A 24,183-nucleotide genomic window follows, 5' to 3' on the forward strand; every position below is an offset into this window, starting at 1 on the left:
TACATCACTGCTCGGGTCAGGCTGGTATCGGATGGCGGGTGGTGAGCGGTTGTATTCTCTTCCCTCATTCTTTCTCTTATCATTATTATTATTGGTGGTAGCAGTTATTACTGGACTGTTCTTATCTCAACACATGGATGTCATATTCTTTTGATTCTCCTCCCAATCCCTTCAGGAGCAGGGGGCTAAAAGGGGGGGAGTGAGTGAGCGGCCGTGTGGTTCTGAGTTACCAGCTGGACTTAAACCACGACAAGTAGAGCTGTCAGTCTTCATCATACACCTCTTTTCACAGGTAGTAGCCTTGGTTTATACCGTAATTCATCTATCGCCTTTCCCATGCCTCACATTTTGTTGCATCACCCCAAAGCAATGCATTTAAAATTAGCATTTCAGTTCATTGACATTATTCCTGAATTCTTAAAAAGTGTATGTATGCTTTGGAGGAAGTTTGTTTCAGTAAGTGGACAATACATGAATATCAGCATTCTTTAGTAAGGATGCTTTATAATGAATTGCTCACATGGGACCTGAAAGCCAAGGAACAGTATATCTGGTTTTGCTCTGCTTTGTCCCCTTCCCAGGATTTACTCATTCCAGAAACATAACATATTGAGCACAGAATTTAAGATGCAATCACGTGTTAAGAAGAGAGTACTGAAAGCCGAACATGTGCAAGGTGGCAGATTTATCCTTATGACTGGATCTATCTCCCAGGCATGAAGACACCCAAGGTGTGTTAAGATCTGCTGCAGAGATCAGGCATCAGGATGTAGATTTATTCACACAATGCAAATGCTTCATTTAGAAGCTATTTAAATGAACTACCTGTTGAATTTACTGTCATGCTTTCTTTTTCCTTTCTCATTAAAAATGTTGTGCTTGTTTTGCACAAAGGATGAGAAGGCTGCAATGCACCTTCTTCTGTATCAATACTGAGGTGGGTCAACCCTGGTTGGATGCAGGTGCCCACCAAAGCACCATCCTCAGCCGGGCACATGAGAGAAAATAAAAGGAAGGCTCATGGATCAAGATAAGGTCAGGGAGAGATCATTCACCAGTCACCATTAATGGCAGAACAGGCTCAACTTGGGGAATGAGTTTAATTTGTTACCAATCAAATCAGAGTAGTATAATGAGAAACAAAGACAAAATCTTAAAGCGTCTTCCCCCCCATCCCTCCCTTCTTCCTGACCTTAACTGCATTCCTGATTTTCTCTATTTCCTCCCTGCCAATGGCACAGGGAACAGGGCATGGGGATGTGGTCAGTTCATCACATGTTGTTCTCTGCCTTGTTCTCTGCCTCTCCTTCCTCCTCAGAGGGAGCACTCCTCACTCTCTTACCCTGCTCCAGTGTAGGGTTCCCCCCACAGCAGACAGTCCTCTGTGAAATTCTCCAATGTGAGTCCTTCCCACAGGCTGCAGTTCTTCATGAGATGCTGCAGTCCCTTCCATAGGTGCATCCTTCAGGAACAGACTGCTCCAGTGTGGGTCCCTTCCATGGGTGCATCCTTCAGGAACAGACTGCTCCAGCATGGGTCCCTTCCGTGGGTGCATCCTTCAGTAACAGACTGCTCCAGTGTGGGTCTCTTCCACCAGTCCACAAGTCCTGCCAGGAGCCTGCTCCAACATGGACTTCCCATGTAATCACAGCCTCCTTCAGGTATCCCTCTGCTCTGGTGTGCAGTTCTCCATGGCCTGCAGGTGCAGATCCACCATGGACCTCCATGGGCTGCAGGGGCACAGCTGCTTCACCATGGTCTGCACCATGGATTGCAGGGGAATCTCTGCTCTGGTGCCTGGATTACCTCCTGCCCTCCTTCTGCACTGACCTGGGTGTCTTTAGGGCTGTTGCCCTCACATGTTCTCACTCTTGTCTCTGGCTGCAGATTCACGTGCAGGTTTTTCCCCCTTCTTAAATACATTAATCCAGAGATGCTACCACTGTCTCTGATGGGCTCAGCCTTGGCCAACAGGAGGTCCATCTTGGAGCCATCTGGCATTGGCTCTGTTAGACACAAGGTGAAGCTTCCAACACCTTCTCACTGTAGCCCCCTCACTAGCAAAACCTTGCCACTCAGAATCAAAATATGTAGCAGTCAATTAATACTTAATTAGACTATTTTACTGTTTATAAGATATGCAGTGAAAGCTGATACGTAGGCTGGATGAAACTGCTCTGAAAGGCATAGCAGGTGGTCAGGAAAGACTATCAGCTCTGAAGCCACAGAGTTCCTTCAGAAATGATTTACACATATCTTGTTCCATATTTTATATCAAAATTATCTGGCAAAAAAGAAATGTAAAGCAACTATATCAATGCCAAACTGATGGTTGTATGTGCTGTTTCTTTTTTCCCCTGGTAGCTTTGTACCTACACAAAATGTTCCTGACAAATGAAGGATCCATTTCTGTTGTCCATAGGGAGGAAGAGCTAAAGAAAATAATGACACATTTGCCATCATAGGTGATTCCAAAGGGATACTTAGTTTTTTTATATCAACACGTAATGTTCCTTGCAGATAAAGCAGTAATTTTTTTGGCACCTTTACCATGAAAGTCTAAGAATACAGAAAATTTCCTTACACCAGGTCACAAATGTGATTGCTGGAAAGAAGCAAAGTTTCTTATGTAGGCTGTTGCATCACTTCTGCATCACTCTCTTGGTAACATGCTCCTTAATTTGCCTCAGTGTTCCTAGTCATCGTTTTACTGTTAATTACCGAATGTATGTGAGCAAAGCATTTGGCAGCTTGTCTTTTATAGCCGCAAGGTGCAGCTGCAGACCATAGGTGTTGGACTACACTTGGTGTAGGAGAAATCATGTGTCACCTTGTTAGTGTGTGCCACCTCTGCCCATAGTCCTTTCAGCCTGTGCCAGTTTCTGTTTAATCTCTGCCTAGAGCATCAGAAGGACCTTAGGAGAACTGTGACTGGAAAACAGCATGATTTCTCTTTTAATTTGATGAAACACTTATATTGGTTTCTACAATGTATGGATATTTTTTTGTTCCCTCCTGGAATCACAGCTTTCAAAGAAAACTGATTGTGATCACATGCATTAAAAATGGCATGTAACAGTGACTTTATCAAATGCATTAGAGTATTAGTAGATACACGTTATGTGCATAAATTTAACATGTTTCTCTATCTAATCTGAGAGCTTCTTATTTTCCACCCACCCACTCAGGCACACAGTTATTCACTAGGTACAAAAATGAACTGCACACCTTAAATATATTCAGAGCATTGTAAAACTGCCTCCACCTTGTTACCAGGATTGCCAAGGCAAAAATACCCGTCTCTTTCTCAAAAGATAGAGGGTGATACTATAGAAATGCTTCTACTTCCACAGCGCCTATCCTACTACAAGGAGTCAATTCTATTTAAATATAAATTTGCACTTGAACAGTTGCTGTACCTGATACGTGTACTTCACACACACACACACACAAAGAATTGTTTAAAAAGTTATGTAGCTCTAGTCAAACATTTAGAAGTTCGGAAATAATAGGTCCAGGAAAAATCTTCTGTGCCTAAAGAACTCACCTCCCCACCCCCATTCCATGTAAGTATTACGACACAGCCCTTAATTACATGAAAATGTGTTTTTTTAACCTCAGCAATCACCTTGTTTAATCCAAAGAACACCATTTTATCTTCAAATTGTTTTACCTGTGCCATGAACACCCATAACATTATTTAATGTTCTCTCTGGCCTAGTTTTCTAGTCAAACAAAGCTTATGTTATGCTATGATTCTGTCCCTTACAACCCACTGGGTGGTTTCAACCAAATACAGTGGAAAATAGAGGTTTTAAAGAAGAAAATCTTATCCAAGTTTCAGGGCAACTGAGGAAAGGTGAAAGCCCCATCAATGCCTCCATCACAGTAAAGGCTGAAGGTGAACCCAGCTCTGTTGCCAGCATTCCGGAGGCTCATCCCTAAGACCCTCAGAAAACCTGCATTCACCCATCCTGCTGCATAAGAGCTACCCATATCCCTTGCTTGGTCTCTTTTTTTCCAAGCATCTTAATTTTTTGCAATTGTTTTGAACATGAAAATGTTCTCTGTGTGTTACCTCTTGGCTTGGGATTATGGGGATTATACTCTAACACCTGCATCCATTTTTACACAGGTCAAATCTGGTTTTGTTCTTCTTTCCCTTGGCACTCCCGTTGCCCTCAGCCACTTGGTTTTGTCTCTGTGTTTTGGCTCTATAGCTCTCCCTCACCTTGCACACTCAGTTTGCCATTAAAAGTCCCCTTCTAAGCTAAACGTTTGGGCTGTGCTGTTTAGGCTTGCAGCCAGAACTTTGTGGTAAAAGTTCTATACACACAGTGCATATCAAGGTAATTTCAGTATTAGGTGGTAAAATTCCCCTTCTGTCTATGCACACAAGTCACCATTCAGTCAATGTTTCCAACAGCTGCTCCAGTCTCTGATATCCTTCAGTGTAGCTAAGATGGAGCTGGGTCACAGAACACAGCAATAATGCCTATGTCATTAAAAAAAGGAAAATTAGATAGAAAAGAACCAGCGCACTACCTGAGGGTTCACCAGCCATCTCTGCCTAACGTGCATCTTGGATGATGTATTGCAATTTTGCTAAATACTGTCAATACAGATGTTTGCACACTGGCAGAAAATTGATTAAATCCTACCGTTCTTTTCATTCAAACTCTGCTTCCATTTCCTCTCCTAAGACAGAGGTTTAGCAGTAGATGGTCGATAGCGTCTGGTGTATTCATTATCGCCATGTAGTACATATCCGGACATTATCACATTGGTTTTGCTGTGTGTGCCTTTACTGTCACTCTTCATCACTGAAAATGATTGAATGAAGTAGCAGGCACTGAAAAACAATGAAATCTTTCAGTTTGGCACTACCTGTAACACATTGCAGCAAATCTGCTTATGTCCATGAATATCCAACCCATCTCTCAAGCATCATCTTTTCCCCATTTTGTAAAGGTCCCAGTGTTAACTGTCTCATGCACAGTGAGCACCTTTACTTTCTCTCTTTCAGTCACTTTTTAGAGGACTGATTTGATGATTCACTTTGTATCCACATGCACTTGGTGACAAATAACACTCTGCCTGAGCAGAAAATGTCTATTGAAGAGCTGCAGTGAGACTGGACACCAATCTAGGGAAGAAACACTACAAAAACTACAGAACTGTCCTGCAGTGTATAGCAAAATATAAACTCTGAAGTACAGCCTCTGCCTTTCAACTATGCAAAGATTTACTTAACTTCCAGTATGACAACATTGAAATAGGACCTTTTTTATCTTAAATGAGTCAAATACTGGTGACATTGAAATAAATGGTAAAATTGCCACTGACTTTGATAAAATGTGAATATTATCTGAGAAATTTACATTTTGGACTTTTAAACCATGAATGAAATAGTAAATTGGTAAAAAGAAAAACAACTTTATATAGCTTGGCATTCTATTGCTTCCAACTTCTTTTTATAGTGTCTAACCCCATAAAATGATTAAAATAGAAATGATTTTCTGTAATTATGTAAATCAAAGGAAGAACTAACATTTCACAATAAAATTTCAACTTTTCATACAATTTTCTTCTGAGATGTTACTATATGTTGTAGCACAGAGTCTTTGGAAGTTGATACGGTGATGCTCAGTGCTGTCTGATGGTCCTTTGCTTCAGCTAAGAGCGGCAGTGAAAGTGTGTCTTTGACATATCTTCCCCTCCTTGCAGCATTGATACCATTGCTACATATTAGTATGAGTACTTGTAGTACTGCTTCAGGGCTTCTAGGTCTGCTGGAGAGCAGTACAGACTCAAGACATTTGGACAGTGGAAAAGGTAAAGAGCTTTTGGGGTGAGTCATACATAGGAGAACAAAGTTGGCAAAAAGCAAGAGAGATTAGTGGCAGAGTACTTTGAAGGTGGCAATGCAAAGAACGAATCTATTAATAACATGAAATACACATATGGTGGGGGCTGGAAGATTGCAGATCTCTGCATCCTCATCAGGAAGCTCATCCTACTGCTCTGTGAAAGCCCTCCTCCAAAGGATGCAGAGCCAAACTATGATCCCACTTTCGATCCTTCTTTGTTGAACTACCTGTAAAGAAAATGGAATTCCACAGGAGGCACAGGTCACTTTATTGCTCCACTTGTATCTGCATGCAGCATTTTTCCTAGGAATCGCTATCAGTGGAGAGCCTCTGTTGCTGGAAATGGGTGTTGCATGAACAGTGCCAATTGGTGGGGCAGCTCTTTGTGCTCCTATCACCTTGAAGGGAAGTCATAGAGGGCAGAGGGCTGCAGTGACAGAGCTCAGGAAGGACTAAATTGTTCTCCTGAAATATATCTTGAAGATGGTCCTGAAGTAGCGGATGTGTACCTTCAGAGTAAATGAAGCCTGAAGTAGCCTGGAGGAATCTTGTTCATAACATTTGAACATCAAGCTCTGCTGTGAGTCCATTAACCTGAACAGAAAGGCTGGGGTTCAGCTGGTCCCAGGAAATTTCTTTAGTCATCAGCTCTGAAACAGTCCTGAGAAATACATGGCACTTTTATATTCCAGGCAAACTTTCATCTGATTCACTCAGGTGCTAAAAGTCATCTTCAGCAGGGCCAAGCTCTAGTTGGACAACCCCCTGAGTCACATCCCCCAGAACAGAAATGTAGGTCACACAGCATTAGGTTAAAAACACACCAGGGTAAAATTTTAACATTCACTCTGTCTTGGGTTTTGAACTGTTTTCCTCCCACGTGTCTGCTAGACTTCCTAGACAAACAGACTGAATCTGGACTCACTCCTGCCTTCACTGTAGTCCTTTCTTCTGACTGTTCAGGTGTATTCTGCTCTCATCCAAGCACTGCGTCTCTTCTGCACTGCTTTTTGTCAGCCCCCACATCTAGCAACCCTCCATAACACATATATACCTGGCTATACCTCTGAATTTTCCAGTACTAGAAGTGAAAGTACTGGCAGATTTCCAATTTACTCCCCAGGCCTGATGCTGAATAGTGAAAGATGGTAGCAAAGGGAAGCTGATAATTTTCGCAAGAGAACTCAAGAAGGAGAGTAACAGTGGTGATCTCCTGAAGTGCTGGATCCCCTCTCCCTCCAAAATTTTGGTGTATCACTGTAGAAATGATGACAGCTACATCTGTTGAGCCATAGCTCTGTTCCAGACATAGCGAGAGAATGAACAAGTCAGTAATAAGTATAGTGCTGGAGCAATAAAACTCATAATAAACCCCTAAAATAATCATAGATACACAAATATCACAATTCATAAAAACAACTAAGAGACCTAATCTACTACTTGCAGAAGAATGTTACATAGCAGACTTTGCACTTAAATCCATAGAAACGTTGTTTTGGTTTCTTTTTGAGTCTCATAAAAGTGATTTTGTATTCATCACCCCCATCCTATTTGCTATGGGACTTCTGTCCAGCTCAGAGATGACCCTCAGCATGAAGAAGTCAGGCAGACTGAAAACAACAACCAGTCAAACTCTACTGTTGAAGTGTGTTGCCAAACATAGGCACACACCAATTAAAGGGTTTTTTTTTCCCAGTGTTCTGCCTGTCCGCAGCTGATACAGAAGAGAACCCTTCATAAATGATCAAAATCCACCGTGCGGACAGTATTTGCCACCAGATTTAAAACTGCTAAAATAACACTCTCTGTACCACCCAAACATTAAACTAATGCCCCTCTTAAGCTTCTCAGACACTCAGAGCTTTGGCACATAAGGAAACAATCTACATTCACAGTGTCCACAGAACATTAATCCAATCTACTATTTCCAAGGTAAGAGATAAAGCCATTTTAGTTGCAATTTAAGGTTTAATCAAATTGTAATAACGCTATCTTTTAAATAACATTAAACATCATCAACTAAAACCTGTCTTTTCCACATTTGTGGATTTTTTTTAGTTTTTTTTTATGTATTACAGATTACTGTAGCAGTGAGAAACTGGTATTTTAATGGCTCATCTAAATACTAAACAAAGATGTAAATATTCAGTGTGATGTGCAGGGAATTAGTAGTAGCATTAGCAGTAATGGGACTTGCACGGCTAATTCTCCACATAGCTAGCTGAACATGTACCCCAAAGTACTCATCAAGAAAATCAACTTTCAATTACATTTAAAACTAAAATAGGCTTTAGAGGCTTGCTTTCTCTGAGGCAAAACTTTAAAGGAGCTTTATCTCTAAAGACTGAACTTCAGGGCTTCACAGTGTTACTGCCATTCTAAAAGTAAATAGAAGAACATTCAAACATTATTTATAAAAACAATCCTTACTGTAGAATTAAGTCTCTGGATCACACATATTTGTTTATGCAGCATCTCCACTCTACTGTTACAGAACTTGAGCACTTCACAGCTTTAGTGTATGCATGACACTGCCTGTGAGATAGTGAAAAGGTCTACCTGACTTGACAGTGGAGCTGCCACCCCTTCAGCTTTGCATCTTTGACACTAGAACATCATTTTTTTTAAGGGGTGCTGATGAGCACTTCTGCAGTAAAACTGTCTAGCAGGGAAGAAAGGAACAAGTTTGAAATGTGAACTTAAGCCATTTGCCTTATGCCAGCAGTTCTGTGCCTGGCTTTGATACATCTGTGACCTAGCAGGAGACATTGAAGGAGTTAACTGTGATTCCCTTCTCATTTTACGTTTTTCAGAGAAAAGGGTCTGAATTCTGCCAGAAGCAACTTAAACTTTTCAAGATAATATCAGCAAGCATCACTGTAAAGATCCAGGTCATGAGGGGTTCCCTAGATACAAAGGAATTGATGGATACTGGAAAATGTGTAAGACAGAAAGAAAAAAAGAGCAGCACAGGACCAAAGAAGGTTCTGACTTGAGAAAGTATGTTTTATGACTTACTAAGGTGAAGTTTCACTTACATTTAAAATTTCATACTACTTGCCACTTATCAGAAATGACAGATGCTTTCTAGCAATAGATGTTGATTTATACCTCAGCCATTCTTCCTTTTCGCTTCTGACTCACCCTGACTTCTCCTAGCAAGAGCAACTTCCTTGTGAGTGAAAGTATTCCATTGTACAACTGCCTTAATTATTATGTTGCCTTCGATCATTTCTAGTGTAACTGTATGGCCAGCTCCTAAGCTAAGTAGCCAACAATTATGTTGACCATTATCACCCAAAGCAAGGCTTTGGGGTTATAATGGACATTTGCAGGTAAACTTCTCAGATACGATTAATAAAAAAAGAGGAGGGAAGGGAGAACATATGCAATACTAGGAGCTGCTAGCAAGGTAACAGATGACAAAACAGAAAATACAATTATGACATTATATAAATTTGCATTTTGCCTGGAAAAAATAATACTGTGTGCAGCTAGTAATTTAAATACATAAGTAAGTAAATAAATATCAGAAATGGAAAACGCCCCAAGTAAAACAGCAGGGATGATCAATGTTATGGAGTAAGTTGTCCACAAGGAGTGGTTGAGCCTGAAAAACAAGACAGTGTAGACCAGAACTGAAGTCTACAGGCTAATGAGTAGCATGGAGAGATTGGACAGTGATTAGCTGTCAGAAGAACCAGCCTCTTTAAGCAGACAGCAGCAGACCTGTGAAGATCCTTTCAAATGACTGTGTGCGCAAAGGAGCTTTACCTCTTTCTAGGGGAGACTGGGTGAGCATCTGAAAGAGAGATCCACTGGGGTTACTAAGGAAACAAACCACATCTGGCTCAGGAAACCCCCAGTGTAAAAACAAGTTGAAGATATTAAGGAGGACCTAGCATATATGCTTGTTTGAGTCTTACTCCAATCTCATGGTGCACTTGTAGCTACTGTTGGGTACAATCCAAAGTTAGATGGCCTTTAAACCAGAAGTGGCAATAATAGGTCACTATACAGACAGGTAAATTCCTGATGATCTTAGTGTAAGTCTTAGAGTATGACATGGATTGTAAATTAGAAAGAGTCTGATAAACTTTGTATCTGCAGAAAAACAATATCCAATAAATATTCCACAATCCAAACTAGCCAGCATACAGATCATCACGTCTATTTGCCCCACCTCTCAGCACAAGGAATTTTTTTTGGCAGAGCTGAACAGTGTCTTTCTAGTTATCCCATAAAGAGGAAAAGAGAAGGCAATGAGAACTCTAGAAATCTGAAAAGTAGAGTCAAAACATCAAGCCAGTGAGAAAGCACCCCAGATGAGTGTATTCTAAATTTTGTTTCTGAAATACCCTGAAGGTTTTATTGAACAGGCAATTGCTCATGATCTGTATGTGTTAGAGAAGCAGCAGAACCAGAATCACCTTCTTAACTGAGAAAAGTTAAAACTGGTTTTAAAAACATTTATAAGTGAACTAACTATGAATGCAAGCTGACAATATTATACCTTTCGTCTGCAACTAAAAGACTTTGTGAATCCCTCTTTCAGGGCTGAATGATTTTACAAAAGGAATGTTTACTGTTAAGTATGGTGGATGAACTGGATAAATGAATGTTTGTTCAGCTGATTCGCCACCTTCTATTCTTTTTCCTCCTGAATACAGCTTGTATTTTCTTGTGTCAGGAAGCACTTGAACCTGAACAAAGAACAAAATCCTCACCCTCATAAGCTTAATGGAAGTCTTACCATTGACTTGAATGACACGAAGATTTGATACAGAATTTCTAAGGTCTTGTGTAAAAACCAAAAAGATGGACCAGTTTTCTTCAGCTGGTAAAACTGCCCTGTATGAAAACAGGTTGGTTTTTCTTTTTTTTTTTTTCATTAGGATAACTTGGAGGGCTTTATATTAAAGTAATGCCAAAGTATTTCAGTCCTATAACTAGAGAGGAATGTGGACAAGTGATAGTCCCACTAGAAGCTTTTTAACTGAGTTAGCTCAACATTCTTCTGAAGTAAAGTAAAACTGCTTAGGTGACCTTACAAATGAAACTGAAAATATCTGATACACCAGTGCTACAGCACACACTGAAAGCTGATGAATAGTTCTGAGTGGGAGAAATCCTGTTCACCTCCAGTGGGAATGAAAAGACATTGGGAGAAGAAAATCATGGATCTCGATGAAGTTCCAGTCATGGGGAATTTTCCAGGTAGGCCCACAACCCTAGAAACACTTGTTTTAATGTTTTACCTCCTTCAGCTATGCCAGAAGTGGACAGATAAGGCTCCCCAGGCAAAGTGCTGCAGAAGCACCTTTCCCCAGCGCTGGCAACACAAGCTCCGATCAGCTAGCAATGCTTATTTCACCCTGCCCTTGTCAGTAGGGAGATCCTACTGCAGGCTAGGTGCTGTAGATAGCTTCTGTATCTACCATTCTCTCTGTATAGCCTTTTCTGCACCACTGTTGCAGGGGCAGAACAATGGCAGCTACTGTTAACCATTTGTGCATCGAGGTCACAGTGTGAGACTTGTGAATATGCTGGAAATGACACAAATAACCAGCGCAACCAGTGAGGAAGTGTTATTTTAAAATCAAATCTGCTTTGCTCTAATTGCTTCCTCTCCTCCTTTTACACCCTATTCTGTGTTACTGCTACTGCAAATATGTTAATGTACAATAAACCTCTTCTGTTTCGCTACCACTTGGGAGGCTTACTTTCTGAGGTACTATAGAAATGACCCTCAACCAAATCTGAGCTGGTTTTGAGGCAAGGTACATTAAAAGGGCATTGGATCAGAAGTTCACCCAATAAAGAACTACAGCGCAATTTTTATTAACAGTAGCAGTTTCCCGCAAACCAACCCACAGTATTTTACTCACATCAGGAAGACAGTTTCAGAAAATGCTGCCACATATTCCACAAAACACCTCTCAAGAATTACTGAAAGAGTTGGAATTTTTTGTGTCAGGGATGTATGCTAGAAGGGGATTTCATTTCAAACAGCTTTGTGCTTCTGAAAGACTGTGAGAAAGAGCAATATTCACTGTAACAGAGTGATGGCTGTTTTCCATGACACAATGGAAACTTTATTATCGGTTCTTGCCAGCACAAGATTTTTGACAGTGAAATCAGTGTATCTGTAATAGTAATGCATTGAAAAAGGCAACAGAATTTGTAAATGCTCTAGTGGGAAAAAGGTATATCTTTGGAACGTAATGTAAGTATCTGGGAAGTTCTGCATTTATTGAGCAATTCTCACTGAAATACCAACCCCAGCATGAGTTATTTGAAAATCGTATATAAGGAAAGATTGCTGAGGAGAGAGCTGTGCATGTTCAGTGAATGGCACATCTGGATTCTGGTCTTGAATCCATTTATCTGAAAACTATGGGTGGAAAAAGAAACTGCGGCAAGCTCTTCCTTAGTCGATATACAACATTTCTCTGCCTTTCTAGGACTCCCCATGATTTTCTTCTGCACTATTTATTGGTGGTACAGAACGGTTTCTCTGATAAAGGTACAGGGATACACACAGTGGTCAGACCTATAACAGGCCACTCAAAACTAATCACAGATGTGCAATGCAATTCTGAGTCTGTCTGTAATCAGGAAGTCAAACTCCATCTATGCATTTTTTTTTTTCCCTAAGATATCTTTTGCCATCAGAGGTAGTATTTTCCCAGACCTGAAGGTGGAACTCTTGTTCCTTTGATGATTGTTACATGAGTGACATGGCATTTTGAATTGTCATTTTTTCCTTGAGGAAATTTGGACTTCTCTGAAGTCACTGCTGGGTTGTCTGTGAGACCACATTAGCAATGGTAGTAGAACTGGACAGTCACGCATGAACGTTGTGTTCACAATGAAATGTGCCAGGAGCTCTTCAGATATTGCCTGTTAGAACTCAAATAAACCCTCCAACCCTTTCTTTTTGAGAATATCCTTGGCATCCTATTCCTTCTTTTGCTGCTGTGTATGTAGACTTCTTGGTCTTCTTCTGAAGTCATCAAGTTTAAGGAAAAGAAAGACTGAGTATAATCTCATGATGGTACCCCCTTCATATCAGACCACACAGAACCTCTGCCAATGTATTCTGTATCAAAATTGCAGCTGTGTATGCTTGAGCTACAGTATACCTTAAAAAAAATCTGTTTTATAAACTGAAAATTCTGTACTGTTTCAAAACAGATTCATAGATAATTTAATCCTACAGCTAATTAAGATACACCATATTTCTAGTATATATTTACATATATGTACATATATTTAGTTTTGCTTCTTTTGTAATTTTCTGAAAGCCAACACTGCCTCTACTCCTCAAATATCTCTAACCCAGGCAAGTACTAGTACGCTTATGGCAAACATACCTTTCCACCTGCATTAGATTGTGCTTTTAAAATATCTCACATTAACACCCATTTTCCGCACCTTTCATAACTTTCTTCTGGACTCTTCCCAATATTTAATATCCCGTTGAAGTGTAAGTGCCCAAACATTTAATGCATTATTTTGATCACGGTTTTATTAGTTCTATGAACAGGGGTAGTGCCCATTCCAGTTGTATTTCATGTTCCTCTGGCTTTGCTCTAGCATATGCCTAGCAAAAGCTTTGTTCTGAAAGTTCATGTGCAGCTGAAAATGTAGCATAATGTCCAGGTCCTCTTTAGCCCTGCCTCATGGCAGTCATCCTCCCTCACACTCCAGGTGTGGCTTTGAGGCTTTATTTTGAATGTACAACCTCCACTTTGACTGTCTTCAGAGGAGTACTTTTACAAGAGATCTTACAGAGCAATTCAAAGGAGTGTATTTAAGTGATCTGTCTTTACCTTTATTTACAACAGCAAAGTAATGATTCAGTATTTTTGTCTAGGTCACTTCTAGGCCAAGAATAACACCATCCAAAAAAAACCAAACTTCTGACACATCTTCAGTTACAATTCCTTCTCTTCAGAATTGTTAGGTGAATCACTTACTGTGAACTATGCAGATAGTGCAGGGAGTTTGGACTAGCTGATCACCAGAGGTTCCTCCCAACCCTAACGATTGTGTCATTCTGTATACCAAGAATCTAAATTCTACCCTCTTTCAGCTTAAATACATCCCCCCTTGTCCCATTGCTACGTGTCTTTGTAAAAGGTCCCTTTACAGATTTCCTGTACGTCCCCTATAGGTATTGGAAGGCTGTTGTAAGGTCACCCCAGGGCCTTCTCTTCTCCAGGCTGAACCAGCCCAGCCTCCATAGGAGAGGTGCTTCAGCCCTCTGATCATCTTCACAGCCTTCTCTGGACTTGCTCAAGCAGGTCCATGTCCTTCTTACGCTGGGGGCCCCAAAGCTCAGGTGCAGGTCCTTGCTGCTAGAAACAGTGAAGGTTACTGAGGGGAGAAAGAAGCCTCACTGCCATGGGATGGTCAGTGTCTGTCCCTTACACATCGATGCCCTTTATCCCCAGGGCCTCACCTGGCAATTTGGTATTGCCTACCTTATGTGTCAAGGCAAGCAAAATGTTGGTAGCCGGGACCTTAACAGAAGCTCTTTAAATGATGGTGGGAACATTTGACCCTCCTTTAGAGGAAGAAATCTAACTTTTCACTCCCGAAGAGCCCTTATCCCAGACACCAGGTACTCCCAGCCCAAGTCAGCCTCTTCTCTTCCTCTCCCTCCTCCCCTTCCCGCCCCTCACCAAGAGTCACGGAGGGAAATAAACATGAGGCACACCGCCCCGAGCGCCGCGGCTGTGTGTGCCGGGCGGGGGTTGGGCCGTTTCCCGCAGAGGGGAAGCGTTGCTCGCCGGCTACCTCACAGCGTCCCGCGGTCCTCGTCTCGGCTGCTGCCGCACACGGTGAGGGGCCGCTGGCGGCCGCGGGGGCACGGGAGCACACGGCGGGCGGGGGCGAGACCAGCAGGGATCGGAGGGAGGGAGCAACTGGCAGGGCGGGCAGCGGGGCTTGGTGGCCGCCGGGCTGCCACCGGCGGCGGCCCAGCTGCTTTTGCTTTCGCTTCTAGCGCCGGGGAGGCGAGAGGGGCGCCGGGGCCTGGCGGGCGGCCGATGTGCTCTGGGCTTGGTTACTGTGGACGTGGCCGGCCGGTAGGAACCCGCAGCGCGGCCCGTGGCGGGGAGCGGAGCGCCGGTTCCTTGCCTGGGTTCCGGCCCCTCAGCGAGGGCCGCAGCTCACCCCGGCCTTGCGGGCCGCGGCCGGGGCCTGATGGCGCTGACAGGCCCGCGTCCCTCGGCCGAGGGCTGGCTGGCAAGGTGCTGGTGGTGGCGTTGGGGTCGCTCCGCTCCCCGGCCCTGTTCGGTGAGGGCGGCTTGTCTTCTGCCCGGCGTTTGAGTGCATGGGCCCGGAGAGCGCGGCGCGGTGGCTGGGGCTGTCCCAGCCTTGGGGGTGCCCCCGAGAGCGGCTGGGGGCGTCGGTCTGATCATGGGGAGGCCCAGGCTGAGGTGCCGCCGGAGGGCTGACCCGAACCAGAGCCTGACACACCGGCTTGGGTTATTCTTTCTTCTTAGTAAAAGCACAGTGAGAGGAGTTGCTTAGTCCAGCATTCCCCAAGCTTTTAAAAATGTAAGTCAGGAAAAAGAAACTAGAAACTAATACAGTCCACTCGAAACCTTGATATAAGCATTGAAACCTTTATTGTTATGTGTCTACTCCACACACCCTTTGCTTTTCAGGGGAGAGACAGTGGAAGGGTAGGCCTCCATAACCTGGTTGTTGGAGTGAGACCAGAGGCATAATTCAGTAATACAGAAGAATTGCTATTCTATGATTCTATTAGGGCTCTGATGGCATGTTGAACTGTGTTGCAGCTGCTTATTGCAGGTGTCAGTCTGCTACGTACTTGTTCCACCAGTTCAGGTTTGTTCAGACAATGTTGATGTGTCAGTCATTAGGTATTTTCTGTCCTCCTGCAGCTGGTTTAAATATGTAATACCAACTCTGGTTTCTCAAAGTGCTGTTGTGTGTTCAACTTTGCCTTGCTGGGTGATCCGCAGTGCACAGATCTGCTGGGAACCACAACCTGCTACCTACAGCTGCTAATTCTGGTTCTGAGCCCCCATGTGCAGTTTTTTATCCTACTGAGTCGTTTCATGTCACTTTGCAAACACAGTAGAGCTGGTGACAGCACCTTATTTCAGCCTAACAAAACTGTTTTCCTTTGGTTCCTTCTGTCAGTGAAATATAATTGAATTTTGGTGCATGAATTTTGAATATTAAGTTGATAGTATTTTACTTAGAAGATAACCTCTAACAGGCTGTACCATCAGCATTTAAAAAGACCAGATACCGCAATTTCTTTGTTTTTCCAAACTATCTTGCACACTGAATATAGTCAAGGACAGTTAACTACAAGTGGTTTCATCTAACTTTTTTAGTTGCCTAATTGACAACACACTTCATCCACTGTTGGTGCCTCTCCATTCCTCCAACAGACCAGTGCCAATGAGATGGCATATGATGGGGGCGCACTCCGTGTAAATTTCCGCCACATGGGTCGTGTACATTTGACTTCATCTGGATCTATGGATGCATTCGTGGCATCCAGCTTATGATAGATCACCTCTAGAATGGCTAATTCCCTCAGGTACTGGAGGCCTTTCTCTATGGTGGCCCACTTGACTGGGTGATGTAGAACATCGTCCTTGTAGGGATACCTTTCCTTCACAGCTGCCAAGAGCCGCCTCCAAAGGCTGAGAACTCGTTCCTCTTTTGCAATTGCTCTGTCAATTCCCCCTTCCCTAGCAAGTGATCCCAGGATTCTGGCGTCCAGACCTTCTAGTTTGTAAATGTCAGCCCCATTGTCCCAGCATCGGAGCAACCAGGGGATGATTTGCTCACCTGGAAGACGGGTGAAATTTTTTTGCATATTCTGCAACTCAGTCAATGATAGGGGTTGAAAAGTCTCGTCTTCCTCGTCTTCCTCATCTTCATCTTCCTCATCTTCTTCTTGTTCAGATGTTGCCCCCTCTAGAAATGGCATTAACTCTTCATCTTCCATCACTACATGAGTTGCTTTTTGTTTGCATCTCCTCCTGATTATAGAGGCAAATGGTGCTAGCATGGATTGGTCCTTTGATTCAGCTGCAGTGCCTTCTACTGGCGTTTGAGTGGCTGTAGTGTTTTTCAGTGGGGTTGGAGTGTCTGCAGTGTCTTTCAGTGTGGTTGCAGTGGCTGCAGTGTCTTTCAGTGGGGTTGGAATGATTGCTGGGGATGGAGCAGCCGTGTTGTCTGTTGCTTTGTCATCAGATCCAGAGACATCTCTTTCCTGCACCTTACAGATCAGAGCTCTGTAGGCGCAGGCCAAGCCCCAGCATGTTGCAGTGATTTGTTCCTCTCTGGTATTGCTGGGATGACAGCACACCTTGTTTAAGTGTTCTACTAATTTTTCTGGGTTTTCCAGTTGTTCAGCAGTGAAGTTCCAATGCACAGGAGGGGCCAGCTGGCTTAAGTACTTGCCCATATGATACCACACACCCTGCCACTCATGACTGTCCAGTCTCAGGGAACATCTCTTGGTGGTATTCGTAGACAGTTGTTTAGCCTTAGACAAGACCTGAGCCTGACTCTGCTTAGCTTCCGAGATTGGACAAGATCGGGTGTTCTCAGGGTGGCGTGGCCATGGGTAAACCATATGCAGCAACAAGCTGATCCCCAGCACAAGCAACAGGCAGGTTTCAGGGGTGCTCAGAGGCCATCCAAACCTTTCAAAATTCTCAAATGCCATTGTAAATAGCCTAGTGGGGGAGTGGAAGGTGCGGGAGAACATCGCCTTCATAGGTTGGCCCCCTGTAGGGGGGAAAAAGAGGTGTAATTATTAATTCCATGACATGCCTCCCAAAGTATAGAGGTGATGGCCACACCTTGAATGCATACCAGATCAGCTTCATGATCAATAATTCTGTTGTATCACAAGCCATTATCATAAAGTACAGTGGAAGAATAACCTTAGCTCAGGCCCCAAAACTGATAAACACTAAAATGGCAAATACTGGCTGTAAGTAAAGTACAACATGCTGAAACTCCAAGATCAAGTGCAAAAACTTTTGGAGCAAATAAATCAACATTGTGATGAGTGGTTAACCTGAAACAATGAATGCTTATCACAAATATGATTAGACACACTCTGGTCAGACCTGTCGTTATCTCACCCTTTGTGCCCCACACTGGGGCACCGAAAAAAGCTGTTGTGGTTTAAGCCCAGCTGGTAACTCAGAATCATGCAGCTGCTAGCTCACTTCCCACCGTTTTCCTCCCCTTGCTCCTGGAGGGACAAAAGGATCTAGCTCCTGCGGGTTGAGGTAAGAACAGTCCAGTAACTAAGGTATAACACAAAACTTCTGCTGCTACCACCAATAATAATAATGATAAGGGAATGTCGTGGTTTAAACTAAATCTGCACAGTTCCCTCTTTGTTTCCCCTCCCCCCCCCCCACCTTCCCACTCCCGGAGGGATGGGAAGGAGAGCCAGAGGAATACAACTCCCACGGATTGAGGTAAAATCAGTCCAGCAATCAAGGTATAACAGAATCGCTAACGGTACCAATAACAAATCAATGTTAGAGGAGACAAACAGGGAGAGAGAATACGATACCACCCGCCGCCACGAGCCCAGCCCGGAAGAGGCAGCTAACCCCTCCCCCCCCGCCAGCTTCCCGTTCCCTCTCTGAGCCCAGCACGGAGGAGAGAGCCAACCCCTCCCCTCCTGGCCAGCTTTCCGTCCCCCTCCCCGAGCCCAGCCCGGAGTGTTAACTCCTTCCCTCCCGGCCAGCTTCCAGTCCCCTCCCCGAGCAGGACGTGCTGTGGTATGGAATACCTCCCCGACTAGCCCAGACCAGGCGCCCTATCTCTCCCTCCTCCCTGGCAGAGCATGAGCTACTGCTGAACCCATGACATTATCCACCCCTTATTCCATACCATTCACGTCATGCTCAGATCCCACATTTTCAATATACCGTCATATATATATATATATATATATATGCAGATGTATATATATATATATATATATATACATCTGCATACACCCAGACAGATAGAAAGAAATAATTTCTTAATACATGGACCAATCCCTGTAATGCTATTGAGTCCATTTGGTCCATGATGTTAGGTTTGTAATAGTCTTTTGTAGCAGGAGAGTCTGTGTGCAGTGCTGGATTGTTGCCTGCTGATGCTGATCATTCCTTTACTGCAGAACTCATCTGGTTCTATCAAAGTTCATTCTCTGTTGGGATGATGGTTAGAGGGAAGTCAGGGCCAGTCGCTGGTGACCTGAATACATCTAGTTGATGGACTATAAAAATATTACACAGCAAGCAACAACGTATAATTAAGTTCATTGGCTGTTTTCCCCTTAAATCAAATCCCCTTGAGGTATACATCGGACTTCCCCACCTTCCTGCATTACCCACCAAGTATATCCGGGTCCTTGAGCAAAAGCAATCCCACGAGTGGGTTTGCCTTGGCCTGAAACAGGAGTAACCCAGACTGTTTTCCCTAGCAAATTTCTCATGTGCACTACAGGGACCTTGTCCCCCTCTACAATATGTAAAAGTTCTGACTGGGCTGGGCCAGCCCTGTTAGCAGATCCTCTGGTGTTGACCAGCCAGGTGGCCTTTGGTAAATGTGTATCCCAATGCTTGAAAGTTCCCCCACCCATTGCTCTCAGTGTAGTTTTTAACAGCCCATTGTACCATTCAGTTTTCCCAGAGGCTGGTGCATAGTACGGGATGTGATATACCCACTCAATGCCATGTTCTTTGGCCCAAGTGCCTATAAGGTTGTTCCGAAAATGGGTCCCATTGTCTGACTCAATTCTCTCTGGGGTGCCATGTCGCCACAAAATCTGGTTCTCAAGGCCCAGGATAGTGTTCCGGGCAGTGGCGTGGGGCACAGCGTATGTTTCCAGCCATCCTGTGGCTGCTTCCACCATGGTAAGCACATAGCGCTCGCCTTGGCGGGTTGGGGGGAGTGTGATATAGTCAATCTGCCAGGCCTCCCCATATTTGTGCTACAGCCATCGTCCTCCATACTAAAGAGGTTTTAACCGTTTAGCTTGTTTAATTGCAGCACATGTCTCACACTCATGAATAACCTGGGCGATAGTGTCCATTGTTAAGTCCACCCCTCGATCACGAGCCCATTTGTACGTTGTGTCTCTGCCCTGATGGCCTGAAGTGTCGTGGGCCCACTGGGCCAAAAATAATTCGCCTTTATGTTGCCAATCTAAGTCCATCTGAGCCACTTCAATCTTAGCAGCTTTATCCACTTGCTGGTTATTGCAGTGTTCCTCAGTGGCCCGACTCTTAGGTATGTGGGCATCTACATGGCGTACCCTCACCACCAGCTTCTGCACCCGGGCAGCGATATCTTGCCATAATGCAGCAGCCCAGATGGGTTTACCTCTGCGTTGCCAGCTGCTCTGCTTCCATTGCTGCAACCACCCCCACAGGGCATTTGCCACCATCCATGAGTCAGTACAGAGAGAAAGTACTGACCACCTTTCTCGCTCAGCAATGTCCAGGGCCAGCTGGATGGCTTTCACCTCAGCAAACTGACACGATTCACCCTCTCCTTCAGCAGTTTCTGCAACTTGTCTTTGAGGACTCCATACGGCTGCCTTTCATCTCCAATGCTTTCCCACAGTAAGGCAGGACCCATCAGTAAACAAGGCATACTGCTTTTCACTTTCTGACAATTTATTATATGGTGGTGCCTCTTCGGCACGCATCACCTCCTCCTCTGGTGACATTCCAAAATCTTTGCCCTCTGGCCAGTCCAGCCTGGACGACTGGGATTTCCTATCTGAGCTCGTTGTGTAATTAGTGCAGCCCATTTACTCCAAGTAGCATCAGTTGCATGATGTGTAGAGGAGACCCTGCCTTTGAACATCCAGCCCAGCACTGGCAAGCGGGGTGCCAAAAGGAGCTGTGCTTCAGTGCCAATCACTTCCGAAGCAGCTCGAACCCCTTCATAAGCTGCCAATATCTCTTTCTCTGTTGGGGTATAGCTGGCCTCCGAGCCTTTGTATCCCTGACTCCAAAAACCAAGGGGTCGACCTCGAGTCTCCCCTGGAGTTTTCTGCCAGAGGCTCCAGGTAGGACCATTCTCCCCAGCTGTGGTGTACAGTACATTTTTCACATCTGGACTGGTCCGGACTGGTCCAAGGGCCATGGCCTGAACTATCTCGCGTTTAATTTGCTTGAAGGCTTGTTGTTGTTCAGGACCCCATTTGAAATCATTCTTTTTCCGGGTCACATGATAGAGAGGGCTTACGATTGAACTGTAATTTGGAATGTGCATTCTCCAGAACACCACAGCACCCAAGAAAGCTTGTGTTTCTTTCTTATCAGTTGGAGGGGACATTGCTGTTATCTTATTGATTACTTCTGTAGGGATATGTCTACATCCATCTTGCCATTTTATTCCCAAAAATTGAATCTCCCGTGCAGGTCCCTTGACTTTACTCCGTTTTATGGCAAAACCAGCTTTGGATTATTTCCCTCCCTTTCTCAAAAACTTCTTCTGCTGTATCACCCCACACAATAATGTCATCGATGTATTGCAAGTGTTCTGGAGCTTGTCCCTGTTCCAGTGCAGTCTGGATCAGTCCGTGGCAGATGGTGGGGCTGTGTTTCCACCCCTGGGGCAGTCAGTTTCAAGTGAACTGGACACCCCTCCAAGTAAAAGCGAACTGTGGCCTGCACTCTGCTGACAAAGGAATTGAGAAAAATGCATTGGCAATATCAATCGTGGCATACCACTTGGCTGCCTTTGACTCTAATTCATACTGCAGCTCTAACATGTCCGGCACGGCAGCACTCAATGGTGGTGTGACTTCATTCAGGCCAGAATAGTCTACTGTTAGTCTCCACTCTCCGTTAGACTTTCGCACTGGCCATATGGGGCTATTAAAAGGTGAGCGGGTCCTGCTGATCACTCCCTGCCTCTCCAGTCTACGGATCAGATTATGGATGGGAATCAGGGAGTCTCGATTGGTGCGATATTGCCGCCGGTGCACTGTTGTGGTCGCAATTGGCACTTGTTGTTCTTCGACTTTCAGCAACCCCACAACTGAAGGATCCTCTGAGAGACCAGGCAAGGTGGACAGCTGCTCAATTTCCTCAGTCTCCAAAACAGCAATACCAAAAGCCCACCGGTACCCTTTTGGGTCTTTGAAGTACCCTCTCCTGAGGTAGTCCATGCCGAGGATGCATGGAGCCTCTGGACCAGTCACAATGGGGTGCTTCTGCCATTTCCTCCCAGTCAGGCTAATTTCAGCCTCTAGTACAGTCAACTCTTGGGACCCTCCTGTCACTCCAGAAATATAGATGGGTTCCACCCCTTGGCAGTTCGATGGCATCAGGGTACACTGTGCACCGGTATCAGCTAGAGCCTTATACTTCTGTGGGGCTGATGTGCCAGGCCATTTGATCCACACAGTCCAGTAAATATGATTGTCCCCTACCTCCACCTGGCTGGAGGCAGGGCCCCTCTAATAGTCATCGTCGTCACAATCTTGGACACCTAAGTCGTGTTGAAAGGGATTATTCTTCTTTATCACAGGAGCTGGAGTAAAATCAGCTCTTCCACTCCATCTGGGAACCTGTTCACCAGAGACTGAAGCTGCAGCTCTCATGGGGCGATCAGTCACGGCCCTTGCTCCTCTCTTCAATTCACCCACACGTTCCTCCAAGGCTGAAGTAGGTTTTCCATCCCACTTCGTCATGTCTTCTTCGTGATCCCACAGGTAAAACCATAGGGTGGCCCGTGGTGTGTATCTTATATATTTTCTCTCTCGAGCAATAGGATGCCATTTGTTAATAGCTTAAACGCATGTTGGCACACATGAGGAGCTAGATAAATCAGACAGATTGTCCCTCAACTGTTTGAGATCCTGAGACAGTTTTTCCACAGCTGAGATGATGGAAGGGGTAAGATTGTCTTCGAATTCTCGGAGTTTATGAACCATTTCATCCACTGTTAGTGGTGCTATGTCATTCCAGGTTACCGTTGCCAATGGATGGGCATATGACGATGGTGCGTTCCATGTAAGTTTTTGCCACATGGGTCGTGTGCATTCGACTTCATCTGGGTCTATGGGTACATTCCCATTATTCGGCTTGGTGTGGTAGATCATCTCTACGACAGCTGATTCCCTCAGGGACTGGATGCCTTTGTCTATAGTAGTCCACTTGGCCGAATGACTCATAACATCATCCTTGTATGGAAACCTTTCTTTCACAGCTGCCAAAAGCCGCCTCCAAAGACTGAAGGACTTTTTCTCTCTTGCAATTGCTTTGTCAATTCCCCCTTCTCTAGCAAGTGACCCCAGCTGCTTGGCTTTTGTACCTGCTAGTTTGTGACCATCGGCACCATTATCCCAACATCGGAGCAGCCAGGTGATGATGTGCTCCCCTGATTGACGGGTGAAATCTTTTCGCATATTCCGCAGCTCAGTTGAGGTCCGAGATCGAGAAGTCACCTCTTCTTCGTCATGTGATGATGACCCCTGATCAGATACTAGACCAGGTAGTGGATGCATAGTTTCTTCATCCTGCCTCTTCCTTCTTGCCTCTTTTCTGGTTTTTCTCTTGTGTACAGGAGCAACCGATATTGGTATGAATTGGTCCTCTAGTTCAGCTGTAGTGATTATCACTGTAGTTTGAGTAGCAACTGTACTTGTTGCTGGGGTAGCTGCACTGTCTGTCGCAGTCGAGGGTTGAATAGCCGCTGTACTCGTTACTGGGGTAGCTGCACTGTCTGTCACAGCTGAAGTTTGGGTAGCAACTGTACTTGCCACTGGGGATGGTGTAGCTGCTGTACTTGGAGTTGGAACAGCTGCGCTGACTTCTGTGTTGCTCTCAGATCCAGGGACATTTTTTTCTTTTTGAAGGGGTTGGGTAGTGTCAAACAAGGCTCTATAGGCATAGGCCAAGCCCCAGCACGTTGCTGTAATTTGTCCATCTCTGGTATGGCCAGGACGACAACAAACCTCATTTAGCTGTTTTACTAATTCTTCCGGATTCTTCACTTGTTTGGAAGTAAAATTCCAAAGTACTGGAGGGGCCCACTGACCTAGATGCTTGCCCATACTATCCCACACACCCTGTCACTCATGGCTGTCCAGCCTCTGGGAAAATCTCCTGGTCCTCCTATGTCGTCGTTTAACCCCAATACAGGACCAGACCTGACTCCGCTTAACTCTTGAAATCAGATGAAATAATTGTGGGCAAAACACACTCTGTATGCGTGCTACTGTGGTGATCCCCATCACAATCAGCATACAAGTCTCAACAGTATTAAAAGG

General features: G+C 44.5%; 2 protein-coding genes across 3 annotated transcripts in view; one reads left to right on the forward strand and one right to left on the reverse strand.

Moving 5' to 3' along the window:
• Positions 1 to 14,575: 14,575 nt before the first annotated feature.
• Positions 14,576 to 24,183, forward strand: part of STX17 (syntaxin 17) — a 39,480-nt gene continuing 29,872 nt past the window's right edge. The window contains exon 1 of one of the 2 annotated variants that reach the window (XM_005153426.4): positions 14,576 to 14,719. The gene's annotated coding sequence lies outside the window, so the exon portion shown is untranslated. Of the gene's footprint in view, positions 14,720 to 22,602; positions 22,624 to 24,183 lie in introns of those variants that run through there. The other variant, XM_034074393.1, reaches the window with a different exon arrangement.
• Positions 15,489 to 18,481, reverse strand: LOC115947214 (uncharacterized). Its single transcript, XM_034074381.1, has 2 exons — positions 18,469 to 18,481; positions 15,489 to 17,663 (listed from the first exon to the last, which is right to left on the reverse strand). Exon 2 carries the CDS (start codon positions 17,650 to 17,652, stop codon positions 16,249 to 16,251), a length of 1,404 nt encoding a protein of 467 aa, XP_033930272.1. The 5' UTR covers positions 17,653 to 17,663; positions 18,469 to 18,481; the 3' UTR covers positions 15,489 to 16,248.

The sequence above is a fragment of the Melopsittacus undulatus genome, chromosome 1, assembly GCF_012275295.1.
Source record: "Melopsittacus undulatus isolate bMelUnd1 chromosome 1, bMelUnd1.mat.Z, whole genome shotgun sequence".
Lineage (NCBI taxonomy): Eukaryota > Metazoa > Chordata > Aves > Psittaciformes > Psittaculidae > Melopsittacus > Melopsittacus undulatus.